Source organism: Dufourea novaeangliae, unplaced genomic scaffold, assembly GCF_001272555.1.
Source record: "Dufourea novaeangliae isolate 0120121106 unplaced genomic scaffold, ASM127255v1 scaffold30, whole genome shotgun sequence".
Classification (NCBI taxonomy): Eukaryota; Metazoa; Arthropoda; class Insecta; order Hymenoptera; family Halictidae; genus Dufourea; species Dufourea novaeangliae.
Window position 1 is genome coordinate 97,359 of NW_015373906.1, and position 20,560 is coordinate 117,918.

General features: G+C 45.2%; 1 protein-coding gene and 1 long non-coding RNA gene across 4 annotated transcripts; one reads left to right on the forward strand and one right to left on the reverse strand.

Annotated features, from left to right (window-relative positions):
* The first annotated feature begins 661 nt into the window (after positions 1–661).
* Positions 662–19,784, forward strand: LOC107193859 (TOX high mobility group box family member 3-like). 3 transcript variants are annotated; one of them, XM_015583379.1, is made up of 10 exons: positions 662–677; positions 13,527–13,616; positions 15,305–15,448; positions 15,534–15,652; positions 15,922–16,258; positions 16,319–16,431; positions 16,589–16,724; positions 16,954–17,355; positions 17,477–17,596; positions 17,712–19,784. In XM_015583379.1, the coding sequence occupies exons 2-10, from the start codon at positions 13,605–13,607 to the stop codon at positions 18,144–18,146; spliced, it is 1,818 nt and encodes a 605-aa protein (XP_015438865.1). In that variant the 5' UTR covers positions 662–677; positions 13,527–13,604; the 3' UTR covers positions 18,147–19,784. The 3 variants fall into 3 exon arrangements, with proteins under 3 accessions (XP_015438865.1, XP_015438863.1, XP_015438864.1); XM_015583377.1 differs by lacking the exon at positions 662–677 and adding an exon at positions 10,612–10,919; XM_015583378.1 differs by lacking the exons at positions 662–677; positions 13,527–13,616 and adding an exon at positions 14,151–15,162.
* On the reverse strand, positions 3,478–8,253 carry LOC107193862. The gene is made up of 3 exons (XR_001516334.1): positions 8,005–8,253; positions 7,274–7,425; positions 3,478–3,752 (listed from the first exon to the last, which is right to left on the reverse strand). It is a non-coding gene; the product is annotated as an uncharacterized LOC107193862 (long non-coding RNA).
* Positions 19,785–20,560: the final 776 nt, after the last annotated feature.

A 20,560-nucleotide genomic window follows, 5' to 3' on the forward strand; every position in this document is an offset into this window, starting at 1 on the left:
TCGATTGAGTAAACTTTCGCTGATTATTACCGGCACGATAGCTGTCGCACGATGATTGTTTATCGCGAGAGTGCGATTCTTTTTGCGTTTTGAAATCTTTCTTACGATTATCGTGGAGGAAAAATTGGAAATCGATGTCGCGTTTTCGTAGTGTATCGGGCTAGGATCGGGAGAACTGATACGCGTGCGTGCGTGCGTGTGTATTGAGTGTGCGTACGTGCGAGCGCGCGCGCACTCGCCCGCTCGCTCGCATTCCGAGTTGATTGTGTATATCGATCAATCCTAGATCGATCTGCAATTCTCCGATGATAGAACCGGTTTCTCGCCACCCAAACGATCGATTTTCTTCGCGGAAGAAGAACCCCCGTGGGGCACACTGTAAACAGAAAGATTTGCAAAGAAGCTGGTGAACTGACAGGGTGACGAGCTCTAAGCTAACTACTGGCGGAACAAACGAGAAAATGAGCGACGGCATTGTTGGTGCAATCGCCATTAGTTTGTTCGGTACTGGCTGTTCGCGAGAGTCGAAGCGCATTTCCGCGGGGCGGCCGATTTTCATTGACGGAAGCCTCGTTCCTGGAAGCGAGAAGAAACGTCGGGATAGTATGGATTCTGGTTACACGATCCTTGGCAACGATGTCGACGTTTGCAGAATGTTCGATCAATTCGCTTACAAGGTAAGTTGTTCGCTGTATACGTTACGAGAATTACCGTTTCTGTCGAGACTTTCGCGGAATCCCAGAAACAGGACGGGCAGAAGAAAGTGGAAACGGAAAAACGATTTCATTGTATGTCACCGAATACGTTTCAGGGTCCGCGCAAATCGCTAGAACTTAACTCGTTCCTATCGTAATCTTTCTGGCCTGTTTTTCTCGTCTCGGTTGCAATGCTTTCCAACCGTCAAGTGAAATATTCTGCACGCGTCATTTTCGCGTCTTTATGAAACAGTTTGAAAATCCGATTCGTTTCTTTCGGTTGACATGTCCATTTCCGCTAATCCGAAACGTTAGCAGACGTATACCGAAGTATCGAGTAGGTACCGACGCCACCCTTTGACCGATGTCGCCTGCAGCAGCCCCCCCCCCCCCCCCCCCCCCCGTTATTGCAACTCGGTTCTCCTCTGGATATTTCTGATTTTCATTCGGTCCTCTTTGCGATAGAAACAAAATGAAGGGGGTACGTTACGTGTTGCTATGTAGGTAGACAGGTATCCATAAGGGACTGAATAAACGTAGCCTGAAACGGCTTTAAAAAAACGAGGGCGTATGTCTGTGCATTGCGAACGGACCGAGCACGTAGATGGCCGACCGACCGCGACCGTGTATCCACATCTACTATGGTACCGTAACGGTGGGAAAACTTCCAATTGGTCATCTCCCTTTTAATTCTCGCACTCGGTTACACATCCGATCATATTCGGACAATGTAAATGCCTACACAATTATTAACAGGATATTACAAGATCGCGAGAGATTTGGAAAATTGCAAGAAAACGCAATCTAAGAGATTGCATTTGCTTTCTCTTTCGTGCGTGGACAAGGTATTACGGAGAGAAAGTGTGTCGCGGTATCGAAGGTAAAGGAGATCATAGAGGAAATCTTGAAAACGAGGAATCGATGTCCGAACACGAAGAAATATAACATACGATCCCGAAACATACATATCTATAGAATCGGTTGTTTCTCCACGGTATTTACCCTGGCGATGAATCGAAATCCGTTGTTGTCCATGCGCGACTGAGACACTGTTCATGGTTAGACAGAACTAGGAAAGCGACGAATCGAGATGTCTGCGAATACGATGAATCGGGTAACGCGCGAGAACAGTTAGAGAAACGAGTAACGTACTGGCACGAGTGTTTTAGCGGTAGACCGCAACGGGTAACCGGAGGCGAACGGTCGCACGGGTCGTGTACTGAGGTGAGGTGAAGTGAGGTGAGGCGAGGCGGCCGCAGGAACGGCCAGCGAGCCGGCCAGCGGGCTAGTCGATCGCAAAGCCACTGACAAAATCATGAGCCACTTGTTGATCGGCCAATGACCAATAGTATACATATACATCGAATAAGGTACTTTTTCGGATATGTCGTTTTATGAAAAAATCTAGTAAGTAACCCTGCAATAAAGCAACGCGTTTTTCGATAATTTGACGCTCGACAATTGTTAAATAATCGTTACGCAATCGAGAATCAACAAAAGAACGAACAATGTAATGCTTTTATTTTTCGACTAACAAATATTTCGCAATGCTGAGAACTGAAAAATCCTTGTAGCATCGCCCGAATACGAAGCAATTCCCAGGGGTTATTACATGACAAGTTTTTCTCGATGCGATCTACAGTCGATATACATATGTATGTATGTAGATACATAGAATGGGCATCGAGATGCGTGTATATGTATATGTATAATGTAATATTACTATACCAAAGGGATTTGTTACCACCAATCCGGTCCGGTTCGATTTTCTTTCCCTGCATTTCGACCAAATGTATGCATGCGCCGTTCTTTAGTTTTCATCGTTTCCGGCATTCTCGTTGTTTTCTTTATCCTTTGCGGCCCCGCATTGGCAACCATCTCTCTTGTTCCTGGTACCCCCGACCCTATCTTACCCTACCTAACCTTGCTTTACCCTACTCCATCCATCGTTCCCAACCTCGCGAGCCAGCGAACTCGCGGATCCTCCCCTTCCCAACGTTTGCCTAGCCTATTCCACGTTACTCATCTCCTCTCTGTACCCTCCCCTCTCTCTGACTTCACCCTAACTTCCCCAAGCCTCCCCCAATCTCCTGCTTGCGACCCCACGACCACCTCCAGCCTCCCTCTAACTATGTACATACATACCTCGAGCCTCACCGAGCTTCCCCGTGCACGGTTTCCTTCTGTTTCTCCCCCCCCCCCCCCCCCCCCGGCCACTCGGTCTCTCTCTCTCTCTCGTTAAATCAATAAGCCATTCGGTCTGTTGCCACACTAGCGACGGGGCACTTTGTCCGATTTTCTTTCCGATCGAATTCGAATTCGGGTTCGGTTTGACTTCCGGTTAGAATTGTCGGATTCGGATTCAGTGTTGAAGCCGCGGAAAGAAACTGAATCACACTCGAATCTGGGTCTGGGATTGATTCGTTACTCGATCAACGGTACTGCAACGATTCGATCGGGGCAGTTGATCAAAGACGACGAAAAGAAACAGAGTGCAAGAGGTAGGCAGAGAGACGCGTGATGACTCATCGGAAAATGAAACTAGGTTCGCTACGATGAATTCTACACGTAAAGAAGACAGAAGAATATATGTATAGATAGAAAAGAGAGTAGGTACACCCGTAGGTAGCGACTTGGCAAAACAAGCGAATAAAGCGTAACGGAGAACCGAGTTCGTTCGTATTCGAAAGTTTTTGTGCAAACTCTGCAGCGAGACAGTCGAATACAATAGCCGAGCAGAAGTTTCCGCGAAACTAAACAAGTTTATTTAACTTACCTCGGCACACCGGTTCCCACCCTTCGTATTCTCCCTCGACTCTCCTCCAGTCGCATCTCTGCGTGGAATCTACCCTGCGAACTCCTTCCCTCGATTTCTCCACCTCCTACCAACTACGGTTCTTCTTCGCCTATACGCCGATCGTTTCCTCTCCTCTCCTCTTCTCTTCTCTTCTCTTCTCTTCTCTTCGCAACCCACTCCTCCCCACTCCTCTTCGCTTCTCCTCTTCAATCACCTTTTACTTTTCCGCTTATCCGACTTGCATAGACCCGCCCCTGTACCTGCAATAACGGCAAGTTTTCCAAAAGTTTCCGACAGATTAACGACTATTGGAATTGTTCGAGTTATGGAAGAAAGAGAGAGGCACGAGTAAAAGCGAGGTTCCGCTGGTGCCTTTACAAACGAACGATACGGTCGTAGTGCCTGAATAACAAAATTATCATATCATTTCATCGATGGCACGGTACTGTTATATCAACGGGGTTGGTGGCGCAGGTAAAACTGCATCGGTAAGGAAAAAGGAAAGGGGACCAAGATATATCCGCGTATTATGACACGCAGTCAGTATCCGGGAAAATTGAATTTGACTTACGAAGAGATTGACCGCCCATTTTGTTGCATCGATCTCAAATGGCTTTTCAAACTATCATGTCGGTACGAATAGTGTCCCTTTTAATCACGAACTACGACGATTCGTCGAGAAAGATAGAGAGAGGTTCTTTTGCGATCGTCAAACACTAATTGTAATATCGGAACGAGTAATGTGCAACACATAGGCCGATTACAAATTCAAATAACGAAAAGGAAAAAGTAAGGACGAATAGAGAAGAAAATAGAAGGGAAAGTAAAGGAATGAAGAAGTCGAAGGAGGGGAGAACCTGCAAATGAAATGTTGTTTCAGAAGAAAATGGAGAGTTCGAGCAGAGTTGTGTGTACCATCTATGTCCACAACGGAATATGTATGTATATCTATGTATGTATGTATGTATGTATACTGCGAAATAGGATACATATTATATGTGCGTTGTATATCTTCTTTATGGCGACCATTAACATATTTTTTACTATGCGTATTACCATACAATAGCGGCGCAAATATTACAACTTATGGCTGTAAATCAAAACGCAGGATGGAAGGAAACGGCTTGGGAGACGGAATGCTGGGACGAAACGGAGGACGAAAGCGGGAATATGAAATGGGAACGGGAATGAAAAAGCAAATGAGGGAGAGTGGAGGAAAATTAAGGGAAGGAAAGGAGATGAGAGGGGAGAAGAAAGAGCGGTACGGAACGGAATGGAATGAAGCGAACAGCAATCGCGTGGTATATGTAAAATGTATCTATACTATGCATAACAACAAGAAGAACATGCTAAAAGTACAGTCGCTAGTAGAATAGGTCTTATCGTTTCTATCGCGAACAAGATACATATGTATCGAGACTACATACCTAGCTAACACTAGACAAGGTTGTCGCGTTAACGCGAAAAACGAGGGCGGAGTGTGCTCGCGTCGAGATACAGAAAGACGTAAGTTTGAGTTCTCGTTTGTTATCGGGCAGTGGTACAGGTACTAACAGTGAGTCACAGAAGTATTCGTACCCTCGCAATTCTTTAATTCGAATGATTAAAATTCTTTAACAATATGCATTCTGAAACGTTTATTAATAAGGATATATTGTGCAATAACGAAGAATTGTTAGTCTATGTTCAATAAACGATGCATCGTTCGAAAGCTTAGTTATTGCACTACACATCCCTATTGATACACATTTCAGAATATGTATTGTTAGAGAGTTATTAGTCATTTGAATTCAAGATCTGCGAGAGTAGAAATACTTCTGTGATTCACTGTATATCGCGTGAATCTAAATTCAATGATCATGGACCGCGAAAGTGTCGGATCCTAAGGTGATGGTATTTTTTGCACCATACAACGATAACGAAAGGACCTTGCGTTTGCTTGCCTCGCGAGTAGTCGAACCAACGAGTATCCTACTATGTATACCGTTCCTTTGAATGTCGTAATAACATTGTATCGCGTCGAAATGGAAACGCAGGAGAAATTTCAGATAATGCTCAATAGTAAATTAAGATATAATAACTTTCGTGAAAGTTGTACGACGGCGAAGAGATGGAGAGAAGAAAAAGACGATGGAACCGAGAGGGGCGAAGAGGCAGGGAACTCCATTAACTTTTATTTCTCTGCGAAAGTAACTTTGCCCCTTCCTTCCACAACCACTCGCCACCCACCACCCACCATACAACGTCCCGTCTATCCGTCCCTCCGACCGCTTCACCTCGTTCGCCTCCCTTCACCGTTCCGCGTACGCCGCGCCGCACGCCGTACGCCAATCCCTCCACCTCCACCACCACCTCTACCTCCATTCCCGTTTTCGTTCTCCTAGCACTGCACCTGCTTGCTCCTCTTCCATCTCGTTCGCTTCCCCGCCTTTTGAATCTCCACCTTCGCCACCTTCGCCACCTTCGGTAGGTGGTCGTCCCGTTTCTGCTTCGAGAGGATTCCCCACCGTTTCCTCGTTTCCCCCGACTCGACTCCCACCGTACCCGATCTTGGAGCCCCTCGCAACCCCTCGCACCCCTCCCGCCTCGATGCCCACGATGCCACGGTGCACCGGTGAAACTTTGTAAAGCGACTTAGTCAAACTTTAATAAATTCCTTCGTGAAGTTTCAAAGCGGTTCTACGCGGGATTGCAAATGATTACGTTTCCTCGCGCGCCACCCTACCACTTTTCTATTTGAGGGATTAATAAAAAAAAAAAGAAATCAGGCTAAAACTTTATATGTCACTATAAAATTGCGACTACGGAAACGTAATTCGGAAAGGTTTTGTTATCCGAACGAAGAAAACAGTTGTTAAACTGAAAACTTGTCATTTTTTGTAGCGTCGCCTCATCTCATCTCGCCTCGACCCCCCTCGACCCGCCTCGTCCCGCCTCGTCCCGCCTCGTCCCACCTCGTCTCCTATCGTATCGCATCGTGTACGCGCATTCCCATGGCAACGATCTCAATCAGATAGGAAAATAGCAGAACGGAGAACAGAGAACGAGCTAGATAATGTATTCGATACAGGTAATATATAACGTTCCAGATACAATATTTATGTCTGGATGTATTTCGCTAGCAACCCATTATTCATTCTGTACCGGTAAATAAGAATTTCAGTGTATCGTACCATGTTCCGCTTTCTTAAAACTGACTCCGAATCGTTTAAGCAACAATATCACGAACAACTCCATATCAACACCATCGAGATTCAAAGTGTTATTTATATTTTTAACTTTTTAATACGATTATGATGCGATTTGATAATTGTTATCCTACAATAACGGAAATGTATTTTCTCGTGAGACATGTATACTATTTTAATCGATCTCTCGACGATTAGTTGTAAGGGAATGAGTTTTCAAAACGATGCAATGTACCACGGTATCGCATGCGTGGCTAATCGAAACAGAAAGATGGATAGCTCAAGGGAGAGATGGGAGGCAACGTGGAACTGGACAGTAACAGTGGTGGTTGTGGGGTGGTGGTGGTGGTGGTGGTGGTGGTGTTGGAGGTGGTCTTGGTAGTGGCAGTAGCAGTGCCAATGGTAGTGGAGCGATGGTGGTGGTGGTGGTAGTGGATAGTGGGCTGTAGAAAACCAGGGAGGTAAGCTTAGAACGGTCCGATCCGCAGGGTAGACAAGATTCACACTTGTTGCTCCCTTCTTGGTTGTAACGCGAAAAGCTCGTTTATCCGAAGAATTTTCTACGGTCAAAAGATCAAACACTCGTCACTCACGATACATTCTTCTTCTTCTTCACACTCGACTTTCTGCCACTCTATCATCTCTTCTTATTCCTGTTTTCTGTTCTTGTTCTTCGTTCACGAGCGTCTTGCTATGAATTCGTTGCTAGTCAAGTAGAAACTCAGCCACGCTTCCAATGGCATCGCTAGAGAGAATGCACGACGGAATAACTGTAGAGAGAATTATTATAGAATCGTGGAACGCGAAGGGAAGGGAAATCGCGGGAACGGAGAAACGCTCGCTTACCGTGACTGGTAATAAGAGATCTACGGGAGATAAGCGAACGCTCGCGTAATAAGTAAAACCGGTTTAAGAGACCGTCCAAGATAATAAGAATCGACGCGCACGCGGAATAAGACGAAACGCTTTTGTATGTTGCGCGACGTGCGTCAGTGGAACGCGAAAGTGCAACATAAGAAACTGATGAGACGTTTCGTTGGTGAGGAAAAGAGAAAACTGTTGTGCCGCAGATAAGCCTCGGGCGATTATCAGCTGTGCAAACGTTCGTCCAAAGAAATTTGTAAAATCAACATTTGTTCGAGGAGTTAAAAAGCACCGTTAATAGACCTTCGCGTATCCACCGGAGAAAGACAGAAAGATGTGGTTCTTTGCTTTTTATCAGTTTTAGTTTTTCGTCCATGCTTTCCTCGCGTCGCATACGGCTTAAAACGACGGGATTGATAGGTCATCAGGACCATCGGGACCATTGTAAGTAAGTACGTACCATATACTCGTCCAGGTTGGCCTGTTCGCTGCCGGAACGGTTGGCAAGCGTAGACCGGCTGTCCGGCTGTCTCGCTTTCCGACTAGGTATACCTATACCTTCACCCTTCCCTTTCCACCGTTCTTTTACTTATAACAGCTACCCGTAAGTAAATCCTCGCCTTGGTTGTCCACCTGTTTCGAGTACGATCTCCTCCATCAGTCTTTAGCGATTCGCAGGTTAGCTGTTTCGTTCAACTCGAACTCTCGTATTGTCGATGCGCTATTCCAACGGGGACAAAACGACACGACGAATAAAATTTCATGAATTTAATGCCGTTGGTGTATGTACATCTACACGTGTATTGAATACCATATATATGTATGTATATCGATTTTCGGTATACGATAATTATTTACTGTAACTTCGACTCCTTCGTAGGACTCCTCATTTATAGCATCGTAGACGGTCAGCTTAGAGGACGTTTAACCTTTTCGCAGCATCGAACGAAGCACCTCTACTCTTCGTTACTCCGAAATTCGAACGGAACTCGCAAACTCGCAACACTTATTATCTGAAAAAACATAGTGTAGTAGCCTTTTGAAAGTTTCACGGAAAAGAAAATACACAAGCGATAGGTATAGGTAGGCCTGTTTATTTTCATTTTTCTGCAACGGATTCCCCACCCTTTCTTTCCCTTCATTTTGCAATTATTTCGTTCACTGTTTCACCAGTTTTCAACACTTTTCAGGCGTTTCGTCAGAAAAATCCTTACCTTCCATTATTTCCATGAGTAGCACACCATTCACGCTGAATACGACGGCAACCGAGATATGTATGTATACATATTCATTGTCAGATATATTGTACAACGACCAACTGGATAATTGTATGTCCCAGAGTATCTGCTACTACGTATATGTATATGTACATACATACGTATATTAGGATTATTTTTCTCGGTTAAATTAACGCTCGAGTGAACCGCAAAATAATATAAATTTAAAAAATTTTGGCCGCGGCCCGACTGGCTAACTATGAGTAGGTATATAAATTGTACCACAAAACTTTGTCGGGGCTCCTCGTTTTTCTCCACCTACCTAGATTAATCGTTTCCTCTCAGTTTTCGGTTCCGTGTTCGTAACTAATCGCAAAAGAGGTAGCCCAATCAAGAACGTGTATTTTTTTCGTAATCTCACACATGTACTGTATGTGTGTATACCTGCTTGCTTTCGCTTTTGGTAGATAGAAAGTATCGCACAAAAAATTATGCGGTGCAAGGAAAAGATACACGAGCATACACTCGATTATTTCTCGATTATTCTCTATCGATATTTTCTCTAGAGTCTAGAGTCTAGAGAATCGTTGGTGCGATCGTTGCTGAAATCGTATTTATCGCAGTCGCGATATACACGACCGCGTCTCGATCGCGTAACAACCTCGTTCGAGTAAATTGTCGCTTACCGCGAATATAAATATACGAGAACATACGTTAATACGATTGGAATGCCACTGAAATTAAAGTTACCTTTCACAGGAACGTAACGATTCTTTATAAACTCCGACGTAACCCCCGCTTCCTCGAGTTCCCGTGCGTCTCGCGCCCCCACTCCAGCTTAGCTGTTCACCGCCGCCGCTGCCGTGGCCTACTTTCTTAGAATATTCGAGTAACCGAGCGTCGATAGACAATACTGCGTTAAATGCGCACAAAACCGACCGTTTTTCCTTCGAACGTTGTTTCGCCGTGCATCGCCCATCCACAGTACCCTCGATCATTGTTCATTGCCGAAATCTTGTATGAATGAATAAATCGGAGATTCGATAACGCGTTTCTGGCCCTCGTTTCCATTTTTCTGTCTTGGTTGATTCGTCTCCATTCAGCTTTTCACGAGTGAGAACGTTTTCCTGAACCTTTCTACATACCTACATATGTATTTGTAGTTGCTTTCTGGTCACTTTTCGCCCCATCAGCCACATTGGACACGGCGAGTCTCAATTCACAAATCGCGAATTCTCTTTTCTCTATCCACTATACAACCGACCTTTTTCTCACCCCCCCCCCCCCTAACCCTAGGTTGTACTGTCAACTGTCAAGTCGCTCCCCTCCTAGTATTCATTCTTCCCCTTTTTTTTCCATCCTGGCGTTCACGAGTCGTTATCTGTGCCACGAAATACGTATGCCATTGGATCGAGTATCGATCAGAAGAGGTCGATCAGAGATCAGAAGAGTATCGATCAGAGATCGATATATCGGTCAGAAAGACCGTTCGTTCCATCCAGTTCCAACGCATTTAGAAAATTTGTTCGGTCTCTGGTCTCTGGTCGTATGGTAGGTCGTTGCATGGTACATATCGTTTGGTTAGGAAAGGTTGGGGCGCGCGCACGTCAACTCCCCTGTCGGGAGATTCATCCCCACCAAAAACGCGTGCCACGAACCAAAGCTTCTTCAATCATTCCCGCGCCGGCCGCCGCGAGGAGCGCGTGTCGTTTTGCCACGCTGTAACCGGTTACGCCACGAGTCGAGTCGAATCGAATCGAATCGAACTGTATCGAGGCGAACCGAGTCGTTGTATACGTTGTGGAGGAATTCGAAACTGAATCACGCGTTGTGTTGCAGTCTGCTGGTTGTATACGTGTTTACCTGCAGCACAACTTGACGATAGATCGCGAACGTGCGATATCATCCGTGATATCTGTTGTCCGAAGAGTGTCGGTAAACGTGCCAACAATCGAATTACGAAGAAACGTTTGACCGAATTTTTTCGGTTTTTACGATCGGGCATTTCGAGTCCCGTTCAATCGTCTTCTTCTTTTTACCTCGACGCGACGAAAGATCAACGACTCGTTACGGTGTATATCAACTGTACCTGTAAGTCACACGTGCATTCAATAACCTGGATTTCGCTTCGTCATATGCTCGGCGATTCATCTGTACGGTAAGTCGATGACATTCACTACTTCCATTGATTACACTGCTTTTCTCGCGAGTGTTTTTTTCTCCCGAATTTACCATGAATCACGTTGCCACCATAACATGAGGTTACGATTAGACGCTGGAACAAGCAATCGGATGTATTTTCTCTCGAAACATGCTGGGGTGTACATGCATATGGCGCCACCTCTCGAATATTGTACAAACTGTGCGTACCACGCCAGTTTTCGAAGGGGGAATGAAGCGTTTTCTCGGTCTTTTCATTTTTTCCATATCCCTCCGTTACGAAGGTTTTTAAGGAGTTTCCGTACCTAAGAAGAAACAAGAAACACAGACAGTTTTCTAAGTTTGTTCTCCGATAAAGCGGTAGATTACATTCGTATGCACAAACGAAGGATTTTTTACTTTCTTTCCAGGAAAAGAACTGAAGATTTTTTTTTTATTTTCTTGAACGGCTGCTTCTGCGAAACACGGAACTGAACGCATCGAAAGAAATTGAGAATAGCGGTACAAGGAAAGCAACGAATAGTAAATTACAAAGTATAATGGTATAGAGTATGCTGCAGCGGGGATTGGAGAACAAAATGGTGTTGGTTCGGGGAAGGTGGCGGGGGCCCCGAAGGGCGGCGTGTGGGGGGGGGGATGGAACAGGTTTAACATCGGTTAGATCGAGTAACAGACCTGTTCAAATATATCTATTAGATCTCTAGCTATTCACCTCGTTCTTTTCTTTTCTTACTAGCTCGAGCTTGCCTTACTTATTCCTAAACTTTCTCTTTCGTCGCAAGATAAATTACGAGAAGCATCGTTTCGAGGTTTACAGTGATTCGTAATCAATGGTAACAAAAACGGAGAAGCGTAATATGTATATACCTTTCGATCAAGCAATACTTTCGCAATTCTTTTTTTCAAAGATCTCCGAAGTTAAGGTCTTTCGCGAAGTATTTGTTTGCGATCGATACAACACAGAGAATCATTCGTTTGACCAGACGAAGACTAAAAGAAACAAACGTCCGTTTGTCGGTGTGTGAACATTTTCGGAATGGGTAAATGTTGCGTTGGTCAAGTGTTTGTGCGTGTAACGTTACATATAAACAACAGATACATCAGATCATGGAGTGTATACTCGACGATTACAACTTCATATCGCCTTAGCTCTACTCGCTTTTGTTGACTGGTGCGTGAGCATGCGTTCAACCACCCTATCTACCGTCTAACTTACCTACCTACCTACCTGTTCACTTTCTTGCCTACCTACCTACCTATATACCTACCTACCTACCTACCTACCTACCTACCTACCTACCTACCTACCTACCTACCTACCTACCTACCTACCTACCTACCTACCTACCTACCTACCTACCTACCTACCTACCTACCTACCTACCTACCTACCTACCTACATAACCCAGACCTACCTACGTACCTACCTGTCTGCCTGCCTGCCTGCCTGCCTGCCTGCCTGCCTGCCTGCCTGCCTGCCTGCCTGCCTGCCTGCCTGCCTGCTGTTGCTTCTGTGAGAAAAAGGAAAAGATGTACTCCTCACGCACTTTGTATAAATTGATTGTTTTTCAATTGTTAAAATTATATTTGGATTAATAACGAACGATTAATCGTTCGTGTGGTTCTGACAAGATAAATACGTGCGCGCAAATGCTACGTCCAATAATCAATTGGGTTCACCGTTTAAGAACCCCCTTAATGCATCAGACCACTTGAGAATACGACTGGGCAGTTTTTTGGAGATGGCGTGTTCTGACACCTGTTCGTCGCGTTTAGATGAAAATCATGTTCGCCGAGAGACGTATTCTGGTGTACGATGATCGTGGATCGTATCGTCCGTAGTCCAGATAACGAGAAAGGATAAGGCCAACGAAGAAAGTGTCTGTGATATTTCACTCCCATGCGATACCGCCGACCACTTGGTATACTTGTTCAAGGGACGCTGAAAGCGTAATTTTTGCTTGGTATTGCCGCGACGATCATAGCTATATAGAACTCTAGAATTTGATCGCGTTTTGTTTGAAGAAATTCGGTAAACTGAAAGGGAAGCGTAAAGGGTCGATGACCGCGGAGGAATGCGAATAACACGTTTGGTCGAGGGTGGGTAGCGTCGATGGTGGTGGAAGCAACGACGGTAACGAACGTAAGGGGAGGTGGGTGAATCGAACCCGAGACGCACGTTCAAACCTAATAATATTTCAGGCTCATGGTGGTTGTATATTGTTGTCGAATGAATGCGCGTTTAATTTTTCCAATCGTTTTACTGGAACGAAACATGTTCAACAAGTAGTCGCAGGTAAGTAAGAATCGAAAGAAATAAAACCGGTCATCATCGAATTGTTTGTCGATGACAGTACCATGCGCGCGAATCAACTATGAATCTGCCGTGTTACCTTGGAAGACCAAATACGTGAATATCGGATACGATGGTACGCGTTAAGTGAAGTTCGGAGAGCGTGTTAGAGCATCCGTGAAAGATGATTTCGTCGTGTAAACGATGACACGCGAAGAAGAGCGTGAAGGAATATTGCGCGTTTTACCTTGCATCGTTTCGCCTCCATTTTCGGCCAGCACTGACGGCTAAACGTCGTTTGTCTGTTTACAGAGAAACGAGAATCTCGATTTCGCGCTGAACATATCGCAGTCTCATCATCCGGCGTCTTATCATCAGGACGGTTACGCCATGGCCGATCAGGTGAGTTTCGGTAATTTTTAGGGAAATCTAAACGAGGATTCGAGGAAGGAACACGACGCATTTCTTGTGTGCACACGCGTTCCTTCGCGCTAGCGAGGGCGATCTTGCCTCTCGTAACATCAGACGCATCCCCGAGAACCGGTCTCTCTTCCTTCCCTCGCACCCACCCATCCATCCATCCATCCATCCATCCACCCACGCTCCATTTTTCCGAAGCTGACTTCGTTTAGAGTTTTTATAACGATGCGCGTCATTCTTTAGCTCGGATCGAAGTGACCGAGACATAGGTCGCGGAATAGTGTTTGGTTCGACCGAAATCTTGGAACGCATCCCCCTTCAATCGGCCGACAAGCACATTGGCATCGCGAATCGACCGGTGTGCCTATTTACTCCGAAAGTGTCGCATCATCGGTGCGTCCACGTGGCGTTACGGTTTTCTTGCTAGCACGCGTAAACGATAATGTTCATTCACCCACACGTCTCGATGACGATTGTCCTCGTTACAACCTTAGACATTAAAATGATTGTCTTTCGAAGAACAAACGGGAAGAAGAAGTCTTGTACACGAATCTGCCTTTTCGCTTGGATGAGGTTCGAAGAAACCGTGCGGTCGTATTTTATCTGTCCCAATGAATGGAAGCGTGCTACGTTTCATTTGGAGAATTCCTGGAGCCCAACGGTCGCGAATCTGCTTGTGGGAGTGGGTATGTGACGTGTGCGTGTGCGGACCAAGTAAAAGTAAGAGCTGGTTCGTAAAGCTCTAAAAGGTACAAAATTGTTCTGGCTTGGCCAGATAGGAGAAAGAGGTAGTAGTGGAAGCCCGATAGGGGCAAAGAGAAGAAAAGATGTGAAGAGAAAAGGAAAAGTTTGGAAGCATTGGAAGAAGAAGATGGATAGGTAGACGTGTAGTCGATTTGGCGGAGGTGAAAATGGGTTTCGGTGAGTTGGTTCGTTCGAGGAGAAGAGTAGAAGTAAGGGTAGTTGAAATAGGACGGAGTACGGTATGACGGCGCGGTATGTATATATGCATATAATACAGTACAGTACGGGACGGGACGGGACGGGACGAGTACGATGTACGCGGTGCACATACGGTGGCGGAGGGGTAAAGCGCGCAACGAAAAGGGACAGGAGAAAAGAGGAGCGAGTGCGCAACGATAGAGTAAGAGAAACATACCGCGAGTTAAGGGGTAACGCGATGGGCACGGAGAGAAGGGAAAGGGAGGCAGAGGTAGGTGTACTCGATCAATAGGTAAGTACGTTCCTTCAAAGGAAAATTCGTAACGCTATTAAATACAATTTAAAAACTTTTATTCCCCATGACCCGGCACGCACGGCGAATTTATTTTCCTTCGTTTTCGTTCTCCGTGTTCAGGGCCCCGCGCCACGTGCCTCGTGCTTCGTATTTCGATAAGGAATAAACGGCTATAAGGAATTCGAATGATACTAGGAACGCCTGTAACCGTTGGAGAACGGCGCGATGAGCGAGAAGCGCGAATGAGGCGGCGGAACCGGAAACGATCCGAATTCGTGAACCAGTCACGCGGTACGCGTATTTTTTCATTCTTTTGATCTTCGTCTTTGCTACTAAAGCTCTTCCTGCGTACCTACACTTTGATTCACCGGTCCGTACAGACCGCGATTTTTCGACATGTTCGGCTGTTCAGCAACTTTCTTTTTTCTCGTAGACCTTTCACACACCCAGCTTCGGCGACGAGGATTTCGATATTCCGGCGATTCACTCTCACTCGCATCAGCAGCAACAGCAACAGCGACAACAACCGTCGCAGCAACAAACTCAACACGATCCGATGCACAGCTACCAGGCTCAGGTGAGTTTCGTCAACGGTGAAAACGTCGAGAAACTGCGAAATCGCGTCGTCAAATGCTTCGAATTCCCTTTTACTGGTTTCGCAGATAATGCAGTCGGCAAGTGGCATTCAGCGGTCTCCGGATGGACTAAATCTGGACCCCGGAGGATATCAACAGTCACTTTATCTGCAACAAGACCATGCGATGCAACCAATCAGCGTTAGGTGAGCACGAACCATTCGATTCATGTTGAATCAGGATCGGTAACAAGTGTATCTATCGCGAAGCGAAGCATACAAGTAGAGTCGAAAAGAAAAATAATAAAAAAGGAAAAGTTTTGAAGGTTGAAAGGTGCAAAGAAAATAATAACCGATTGTGGTGGCGGCGGTGATCGTGGATGCAGGTGGTCGTAGTTGCTGGTGGTTCCATAATATTATTCAGTCGACCTCAAACGTTTTATTAATTACGCATATTTTTTTTCTGTTGCTTTCAGCTCGACGTACAGTAATTCGCAAAGTTCCTATGCGACAATGAGCTCACCTCGTCAGCAACACGGAAATCAACAGATGATGCTGATACAGCAGCAGCAGCAGCAGCAGCAGCAGCAACAACAACAACAACAACAACAGCAGCATCAACAAGCTCAAATGCAGCAGCATATGCAGTATATGCATAATCAGCAGCAGCAACAACAATTACAACAGCAAATACAGTACCGAAGTCCTACGGGAGGTAGTCCGCCTGCTGTTCAGACGAGCACCGTACTTGAACCAAACAACAACACTACTACCAGCGAAGATAGCGACGATAGTACGCCTCACTCTGGAATGGTAAGAACGGTTGGAAACAAGCATAAACATTCGTACGATTAACATCGACAATTTCTTCAGATTACAGGAATAAAACGACCATCTCCGGAACCAACAGATGTTGGAGCAAAACATCAAAGAAAACCAAAGTCGCAGAAAAAGAAGAAGAAGAGGGATCCTAACGAACCACAGAAGTAAGTATCGATCGCGTTCGAATTCGTTGCAGGTCTAGGTTAGGCGAAAGAGAACCTCGCATATAACACTACTTGCATCCAAGGAATTTTATTTTTTCGCTTTTTTACTTACTTTGATTATTTTACATATTTACGTTTGTCGGTGGTTATTTTTCAGGCCCGTGTCGGCGTATGCTCTATTCTTCAGGGACACTCAGGCGGCGATAAAGGGACAAAATCCGAATGCAAGCTTCGGCGAGGTGTCGAAAATTGTCGCTTCGATGTGGGACGCACTCGAGACAGAGCATAAAAATGTAAATACATGTACAAAATGACTGGTTCATCCTTTTTTTTTCAAAGCAACCGTTTCTCGGCGAGGAGACACGATTCGTGTACGACAAAAAGAAATGAAAAGAATTGTAGGGTAAAGAGAGAGTCCGTTTTGGGGGGTCAGCCTGAACGAGGTTCCCGTCTTTTCCATTCCGCCCTTATTTACTGGCCACCTTAACCATCTACTTAATCAAAACCATGATATGTTTCTAGGTTTACAAGAAAAAAACCGAAGCGGCAAAGAAGGAATATTTGCAGGCTCTTGCGGCATACAGAGCATCTCTGGTAAGCAAAGGTGCAGTCGAGACCGAGCAACAGCAGCAGCAGCACTCTCCACAGCAGCAGCAGCAACAACAACAACAGCAGCAGCAAGTTCAGTATGCGGCATACAGCGGCTATGCTGGAACTGGAACACCCGTAAGCGTTTCGTATCAAGTCTACAGTCCGCAACCTCAACCGTCGTCGCCTCAGCAACAGCACACACATCCGCATTCGCATCAGCATCAACATCAACACCCGCATCCGCAACAGTCTCAACAAATGCAAATGAAAAAGTCCCACCACCATTTAACGATGCCAGGGAATCCACAACAGCAGCAGCAGCAAACGCAGCAGGTAATTCACCCCTTCTTTGCCTCCTCTTGTTCACAGTTCCAATTACGTCTGTTTCCCTTTCAAAAATTGTTGCGTATTCAACATTTTCGAAACAAATCATTCATCGTCGCACGTTAACTAGAGTTTGCTGACCAATTCGATGGTGCCGACTCATATTACCCAGCAATCGCAACAATCGCAACCTCAGTCGCAACAACAGCAGCACATGCAACAGCAAGTTTCACAGCAGCAATATATGCAGGTTAACGTTTACAACGTGCTCCCTATATTTTTTTCTTGTATACGCGTGTAATAACCTTTACGTTACCGGCGACTATAATCTCACCCGGATAAACGTTTCGTTGCCAATTTTCCAGGTGTCGCAACAAGTACAACAAGTACAAGTGCACCAACAATCACAGCAGCAACATCATCATCATCATCATCAGCAGCAGCAGCAGCAGCAGCAGCAGCAGCAGCAGCAGCAGCAGCAACAACAACAACAACAACAACAACAACAACAACAACAGCAGCAGCAGCAACAACAAATTATGCATCCGAGCCCGCCGAAAGGAGATTCGTTGTCGAACCCATCGCCGGTTGGTAGCACGGGTCAAGCGACCATAGCCGGTCAAAGACCTGCATCTAATGCTTGCATACGACACGGATGTCCGAATCCTGCGGTAGCGAACAGCGAGTGGGAAGACGAGTACTGTAGCAACGAATGCGTGGTTAGCCATTGCAGAGACGTGTTTACCACCTGGGTTTCTTCGAATCAGAATCCGCAGCAGAATTTTTCGACCGTCAAATAAGAATATCTATAACCGGGGTAACATGACTATTAGAACACGTTCGGTTGTCGTTCGTACGTTCGTACTCGATACAAGCACGTCTAACGTATAGTGTACATACATTGACAAGGAGATTCGCGTAGAATCGAGCAACCCAAGCTGATAACAAGAACCTCAACTGGTACCGTGCAGACATTCGCGCGGCTCGGCAGTAGGCTTGGTCGCCCTTATCTAAACCTTTCTCGCGTATCCGATAACAATTAAATAATATTTTTTAGCCCGAATTTCGCGAATAACAGTCCCAACGGAAGACTGTCCGTAGTTTCATGTTCGAGAACAAAGAAACAGTTTTGCTCGTCGAAGGATTCAAGTCTTGTACCAGTTGTCACGAAAGAGTATTAGAATCGCCAAAGTAGCCGATCGAATCGAGCTGTAGTTCCAAGACGTTCCCGTCATCGTCGTTGTAGTCGGTCTCTCTCTCTCTCTCTCGCTCCTCCTCTATCTTTTACTTGGTCTTCTATTTCTTCTCCTTGCCGCCATTGTCGCGTCTTGTCCGACTTGACGTGCATTCATGTATACGCGAACAGGAATGAAAGAACTGAGAATCGAGTGTAAGGAAAGTTGTATTTTTAACCGTTTCGTTTGAAAACTGTCTATCGGTGGATACAAAGTTCCCTACGCATACGCTTGTAAGAATATGTGTCTTAGAAGTTGATCTCAAGAAAAACCTAATGCTTTGGGTTGTGGCAATTAATGTACCGAACAACGTGCACTCTCGTATGCGTCTCGAACAAAACACACGATCCTGTACGATACGGTTGCCAAATTCCGAGCACAAGATCGCGTATCGCTGACGCGCACTCGGTTTCAAGTTCTTTCGCAAATCCATCTAGGAGATGTGTATCGAAAGATTAGTTCACCGGAAACTTTCGAAAACAACGTATAATTCGGTTGCGTGCTCGATGGAAGAAGAACGACAAGCACAGATTTACGACGCAATTTATTTTTGTATAATTTTACAAGTGATCGGTGCAAATGTAGCAATACACGATTTATTATATAAATACAAGGTATCATACCATACCGATACGAGAAAGCGAAGAGGAACAGCGTGGTTAATCCGATGCTAAGTGGATGTTTCATCGTTTTTTAGTCGGTTTATTCGTTGACGACGAATGATGATGCGCGATTGCAAGAGTAGCGAACACGTTGACCTTATTTATTTTGAAATTCGATAAGATCGCTTCGGTCTACGTGGACGTAACCTCTTGCAACATACGAACCGCTGATTGCTTGGGCTCGTAGGGCAAACTTGGTAGGCAGAGCGACCTTGCGCGATACCGTGCACTAAATCAACCGCACTCCATGGCAGTCTACGTATGTTCACTCGCGCGTATAAACTCTCGTCTTCTCGCCGGTGATTCTACAATTTCTGATCTTTGAAAAATGAAAGATGGGAGAAACAAGGACACAACGTTTGGATCGTAACAAAGGTTTTTAAAAACCATTTTTTTGTTTTCAATATCCTTGTACATAAGTGAAGAAATATTTCATAGATTTTTAAGGCTCCACGATGTAAACATAATCGGTAGTGTACCATACTCTGATAACAAACATCGATATATCATAAAAACGGCATATAAAATATACATATAAACACGAGACCGATTGGACACTGTACACGTATATACACAAGTATGTACCGTCTCTCTTCTCTCTCTCTCTCTCTCTCTCTCTCTCTCTCTGTGTGTGCGTGCGTGTGTGCTGCTGCTGTCTCTCTGTCGCGCGCCTCGTGTGTTGTGTATTTACGTACGTGTATATGTGCATCGTGAGACTGTATTGTGTGGTAACACTGGCACAAGCACCATACATACAGCTGGTGTGTGTGTGTGTGTGTGCGTGCGTGTGTGTGTGTGTGTGTGGTGTGCGCGCAAGAGAGAGAGAGAGAGAGAGAGAGAGAGAGAATGGGAGAAGAGGATAGACACAAATGCAAAGTTTAAAGACTAATTGCGCCCTTTTGTCGAGCTGATTCGAACAAAGGTAGGTTCACGTAATTGAAAGGGAGAGAAAGTCAGGACGTCGTGACCGATGTTACGGAATAAAAGTATTCTTCCCGTGTTAGTCGTAATCGTGTCGATCTGTGTACTAAAAGAGAAAGGAAAAATAGAAAAAGAAGAAAATAAATCTAGAAATTCTTGAATTACTTATCGTCGTATTAACACTTTGCGAGGAATGTACATAAGTACACAAACATTTGAAACGGGTTTTACTTTATGTTGTATTGATTTCTGTACAAAGATACGATTAAACATACGTCAGTGTGGAAAATGCATAACCATTTCGGGATGGTGGTGTTGTTTGAGAGGCGAGAAAAATTGCAAGAAATAATCTTGCCGTGAACTCTAGGGGCAGGAATCTGCAAGTACCGGTAACGT